Source organism: Corvus brachyrhynchos, unplaced genomic scaffold, assembly GCF_000691975.1.
Source record: "Corvus brachyrhynchos isolate BGI_N302 unplaced genomic scaffold, ASM69197v1 scaffold255, whole genome shotgun sequence".
NCBI lineage: Eukaryota > Metazoa > Chordata > Aves > Passeriformes > Corvidae > Corvus > Corvus brachyrhynchos.
The window spans coordinates 8,468,057-8,474,290 of record NW_008238358.1 but is presented as its reverse complement, the minus strand read 5'-3'; the positions used below and the strand labels follow the sequence as shown (position 1 = coordinate 8,474,290).

General features: G+C 35.0%; 1 protein-coding gene across 1 annotated transcript in view; it reads right to left on the bottom strand.

Moving 5' to 3' along the window:
- Positions 1–6,228, bottom strand: part of TTC21B (tetratricopeptide repeat domain 21B) — a 36,527-nt gene extending 30,299 nt beyond the window's left edge. The window contains 6 exon segments of the mRNA XM_008634863.2: positions 1–2; positions 5–47; positions 1,516–1,638; positions 3,792–3,958; positions 5,070–5,180; positions 6,186–6,228. The exon segment at positions 1–2 is cut by the window's left edge and continues 98 nt beyond it. Of these exon segments, the coding sequence (XP_008633085.2) occupies positions 1–2; positions 5–47; positions 1,516–1,638; positions 3,792–3,958; positions 5,070–5,112 (378 nt within the window). The 5' untranslated portion in view covers positions 5,113–5,180; positions 6,186–6,228.
- Between the last annotated feature and the right edge of the window lie 6 nt (positions 6,229–6,234).

Genomic DNA, 6,234 nt, shown 5'->3' with positions numbered 1-6,234 from the left:
ATTCCCAGAGCTCCTGAATAATTCTGTCGAACCTCAAAATACTGTGCCTAATGGAAGGAAAAGAAGCCATATCAAAAGCCTGTACACTCACACAGGTGGGAAGATCCAGAAGTTCTTTCATACAGAAATCAGGAAAAAGAGCTAGGGAGACAAAACTCTTTAGTGAAGTAATAGTTTTACCTCAGTATCAATGACAACTAGACACATTGCAACATTCAAATAGCAAAGGATGACGTGTAAAGCCTGGTGTGTGTGGTAAGCACTCTCTAACAAAGGTAACTGCAGTATTTACAACTTACTAGTCAGTTGCAAGCAAGAAAAAGACAGACATAGCTGAAGAGTAAAATTGTTTTATTAGGTTTCAAATAACTTTGTATGAAGTATCCCACAATTTTAGGATATTTAACACAACCCACTGGTAAAACATTTATTCAAGCCCTGAGGGGTATGTAAAAACCCACACTGAGCAGGTAACTATTGTTGCCAGAATTAACAATTTTCTAACTGCAATGTGATTTGCAGGGTATTACAGATACAAAACTACTTCAGAAGTCAAGTATCATAGATTTAAATAAATTCAACTAGAAATAAATTTAGGACTTAGACCCTGTTTTGCTTTGATGCTTTGAATTTACTTACCATATTCCAGGTGACTGTATGTGTGTCATTTTATTTCATCTTTTTAAGACAGAAATGGTGGAAACACAGTAGCTTCTGAGAGTTAATTTCTTAAGCCCTAGTGAGATAGCTGCCTGTCTGAAACTTCATTACAGTAACTACATTTGACATATACTGCTAATCTAATTCAGTGCTCCACATGCAGCCAAGCACACACACCTAACCAAATACTATTGTGCACACTCTCCTGAATTCAGGATATTCTTCTAATATTCACTGAACAATTTTTCTACATTTAGCTTTAGAATGCTAAACAAACATCATATTAATGAGTAACAATGTCTGCGATATAAAGTAATATGCTCTGAAACAGAAAACGTGTAAAGAAAATAATTCATGCCACTCCTTCAATGAAATATAATCACTGATGATTCTATGAACACAAATGAACACATGAAACAAACTAATGACAACTTAAAAGGAGTGTTAACACTATTAAAAAAAAAAAATCTCACTATAGTGTTTAACTACTATTTTCTGGCACACAGCAATTCTGTAATGTGCATAGGTGTCCCATGCAAAAAGGAAGAGACCACACATTTTTAAATTTTCAAGTGATTTGAAACACATTTTGTATATATAAATACATGAATAGAAAGGTTTTCTTGCAAGCATAGCAAAATCATAACCACAATGTAAGTTTAGACTGATTGTATTTAATCTATACCTTTATTTTTACATTGGTGTCTAAAGAACCCTAAAGTACCTACATGGTCTGAGCTGTATTTCTATTCCTTGGACAAGCTCATTATGCACTACTCTTCTCAGCATCTCTCTAATCACTCTACAAGACTAATATGACATCTACGAAGATTTAAAATAATGAACTAAACTTACTTTACCAAGCAGTGCAAAAACATCATTGCCTTCCTGCAGTGCTTCATCAAAGTATTTCAGAGCTTTTTTAATGTGAGTTTCTTTCCCACAGGTGAGATCAAGCCATGCTTTCAAAATTAACCCCTGTGAACAAAATACAAATTGGAATTCTTTGCTAACCAGGTAATAGAAAATTATACAAGATACAATAAGCAGAAATAACCTAAATAAAGGACTTATAACTACTTCAAAGACATAATTATAACTACCCTTTAGCATAACCTAAAACTTCAGTAATTTATTCCAGAGTTAAATTAATAAAATAGTGCATTTACTTACAGAAATAGAAAATAACATCAATGGCAACAAACAAGTCTAACATATTCAGCAGTCAGAACAAAAACTCACAGAAATGATCACATTAGACAGAATATTTTCTGTAACATTTCTGCACAATGTTTTCTTAAGATAATGCTTATATGAGACACTGAGAAACATACTGTGCTGAAAGAAGTGAGAAAATTGAGGTTTTTCTTCTACTTCCTGACTAAAAACATGTATGTAAAAGACAAAATTCTTGACATTTCTCAAATCCTCAGAAGTATTATTAAAAGAAAACCCAAACTTTTAAAAGGTGCAATGTGTCTTTTCCTTGAAGAACTTATTACTTGTAATGAATGAAATTTATTTCTCTTATGTGTTTCAAACATTAATTATAGCTTAAGTGAATAAAACCTATTTTGAAGTCCTGAACTATTTAATCAAATTATAATTGCCATCAAAACATATATTTAAAATACAAAAAATCACTAGCTTCTTTAGAACATAAAATTAAAGAAATGAGTTCTGTATTTAAAACTCTAAAGGTTAGTAGAAGAGCCATATTTTGTAATTGCTAACAATCAGGGTCATGATTTTGTTATGCAATGGAAACCAGCTAAACTTTATATACTTGATCATTTTTTAAAATAAAGGCAGGTGTTGTATTTCCATATAAGGAGTACATAAAGTATTGTATCAAAAAAGTATACACTAAGCAAATCCTATTTGACCAAGTTTAAACACTGTGAACCATGTTTCAAAAAATCGAAGTAAACATATAAACATAATTTTGTATTGTGAAACTAGAAAAAGAGCTAATCATAAGTGAACTTAGATTTTTTTATATATATTTAAATACTAATGTACTTTTTCATCTGTATGTATGTGTCTGTAAAAAAATTAATTACTTCAAATATTTTTAAATACATCAGCTAGAAATATTTCATACTAAGCAATATATCCAAACAGTATTTCCTAATAACAAAAACTAGCAAACAAAAACAAACAACTATTGTTTCAATAAGCAAAGTCATAAATACTGCTGTTTCACCAAAATGAACTATCCTTAGTCTTTTTAGGAATTACCATACTATTGCTTTGTGATGTCCTTCATTATTTCTCCACTACCATGAGTTATTTCTACATTAGCATAAATTAGCCAATAAATTAGTTGTTATTTAAAATAACTACCTATTTAAATTAATAATCACTGTTAGTTTGAAAGCTAAGCCATTACTTAAATCGTAATTTCAGAAAATAATGTTTAGAATAGTTGCAGATTTTAATTTGTAATAGATCAACCATTACAAACTGAACAAGTACTGAACCACACAGAGGAGGAACATTTTTGTTTAATACTACTGTACAATTATGGCTTCAATGTTAACAGCTCTGCCTCAAAGATGTTTGACAACAAAAAATACCCCCAGTTTTTCATGTTTCTCTCCTTGAACTGAAGCTGACACCCGCCTTAAAAAAATAACGTTAATAAGTTTTCTGAAATCTCTTTAGAGATACAAGATTCTAATGAATTGTGATCTCTATATATAAATGCCAAAGACAATGCTATATACAGCACTTATTTCAGTAAAAACCTAGGCAAATTTTGCCTTTAACAACAGCTGAAAATTTAAAACCCAAATCCTTCGGGTATTTTTGAGCCTTCAGATCCAGATGCTTATTTTTTTGCTAGGAATTATGTGGCTTGGTATCAAGTAGCAATACATGCTTAACTGCATATTATTTCCATTTATTAAGTGAGATCTTTTCATTTATTAAGCCATTATCTATTATTTATTAAGTGAAAATGATTATTAGTCGACAAAAAAATCATTACGGCAGTTTACTCAGCTGTGTCAAATGAACTTATGACATTAAGAAAGAAAGTACTAGAACACAAAATAGTTCAGAATAACCTCCTAACAGCATTACTGCCTATTAATCTTTTACATTAAAGAAAGGTAAAAACCAGTTACCTCTTTACCACCACCAGAAACTTTGATCATTCTATCAACATATTCACGGGCTTTGTCCTCACGACCAAGATGCCACAAAAACAAGCCAGCATAGTACAGAGCCTGCTGTCCTGCTGTTTTACGTTGTTCCTTCAGTCTTGCGTCCAGCTCTAGAATAGCATCTCGATCTGAAAAGGTTTTGTTCAGAGCTCTTGTTGATAGCCTCTCAAGATATTACAAAGGAGCAGCACATAAGCCAAGGGCTACCAAAGCAAACACTGTTTTCTCTATTGTACCTTGATAAACATGCAGGCAATCCCACCCAATTAGTAGTATTTATCAGCTACAGATGGAAAAGGCAGAAGAGGGTTCCTGTCAACATGATTGATGGGGAGGTCCCAGAAGTGGGAAGTCCCAAATGACTGGTGGTTAGCTAGTGTGATGTCCACCTATAAGAAGGGCAGGAAGAAAGATCAGCTTGTCAGCCTGACCTTGGTGTCAGGGAAGGTCATGGATCAGGGGATCAGGCCCAGCCAGGCACTGGGAAAGGCAGGCCCTGCCTGGCCAACCTGATCTCCTGCGATGACATGGTGACCCACCTAATGAATGAGGGAAAGGCTCTCGCTCTCAGAGAGTCTTGAGATCCAGGATAATTTTGCTGTCCTGCAGTATTAATCCTCAGGGACTCAAGTAAGAGTGATGCCATTAGTCAGAGCTGTTTCACATCATATTGCTTAACTGTCAATAGCAGTTATAAATCTGCACAGTGAGAAAGATACTGCAGCAAAAGTTTAACAACCACTCAATGTACCTGATAAACCAACTCTTACTTTGAGAATGTAATTCCTAACAAAATCACCCCAGCTTTTAGGTGGGAGAAAGGAATACCAAAATTCACAAAATTCTTTTCTCCATTTGTATGGTCAGGATAACTTGAAAGATAGAAATGGCGTGGCTTTAAAGACTGTTCAAGTTGCAGTTCTGCTCGGAAGTATCAATACTAGACACGAGAGAACAACAAACAGAGGAAGCTTGATTCAATTTCTTTTTTCCTTCAAAGATTTTTCATCATAGGAGGTAAGTCAGATTTTGTGTGTGGGTGCTTTATTTTAACATTCACTCTTATGCTTCAGAGTTTTGTTTACAATCTTGGTAAGCATCACTCAATTCAGTAATAGATCCTATGTCAAATGCAAAGCCAGAGCAAACCTTTTTAACTTAGGCAGAATTAGCCTACAACTCTCAGGCCTTCACACACAGCTGTTTAAAACATGAAACAGCATGTCTTAATGAGCATACCTGGATTAGGGCTCTTTTTGTGGGCATAAATCAGAGCCATCATTGTACAAAGTGACACTTCCTGTTTGTTTTTAATAGACTCCAACTGTCGAATACTTTCTTGGACATCACCTAGTGAAAACAAGCACAGAATAAGCTATAACACTTTTCAAGACAAAGAATATCCTCATCAAACATCAGTTTGACTTAAATTTTCTCTTCTATTTTTTTCTTCCATGCCTTTTGTTCATTATGCCTATATCCACTTGTTTGCGCACATCTTTCAAACAGACACAGGAAAGAAAATAGCACCTCAATGCAAAGAACTTGAAAAGAATTGTGTGCTAGTTCTGCCAACTGTGATAAAGATGAAAATCACATTTCTTACTTGTTTTATACAGGGCATTGAGCAGCTCTTTTTGTTCCTGTTTCTTTATATAGCCAGGATTTTTACCTTGTTTGTGCAAATATTTTGAACATCAGCAGAATAGACAGTATCTTGAAAAATGACAGGATTCTTACACAAACAAGAACATCTGGGAGTTTGGGAACAAACACACTACCTCAAAACCAGAACACCTTCCTAGACTAGTCTCAGCCCTCCTCCATGTTGAGTTACTTGTTAATATTTTGTGACATCCTTGAAATACACATGTAGCTAAATAAATTTCTCAGAACAGTATAATTTACACAAAGATCCCCCAATAGGTATTAGCTGTCAGTTTCCCTGAGACAGAGGAGACAACAAAATTAGACACATCTGCTTTGAAAGGAAGAGCTATTAGCTGGGAAACACTAGTGACTTTCTAATCAAATGCAGTATGTGTTTGGGCAGGGCTCAAATTCCCTCTAAGGAACCCACTTACCTGACCCACGTTGATGTAACCATGAAAAAAAAAAAAAAATGTTATTTCTCACTTTGGTACGATGCTCTCCAGATCACTTTCACTCAAACTAAGGAGGAGCGGTGACAGATAATAACACACTGGTAATTTACTCAACAGGTAATTTACTCAACATGGAATACATTCAGACTCCGTAACATCGCTTTTCCCTGTGCAGCAGACTAGCGGCTGAGCTTTGGGAGGCGAGGCAAGGAAGCCCAGCGTCTCGGGAGGAACGGGCCCGCCCCATTACCTGTCCTCAGCGCGCCGTAGGCCCGGTAGAAGAGGAGCACGGGGGCCCC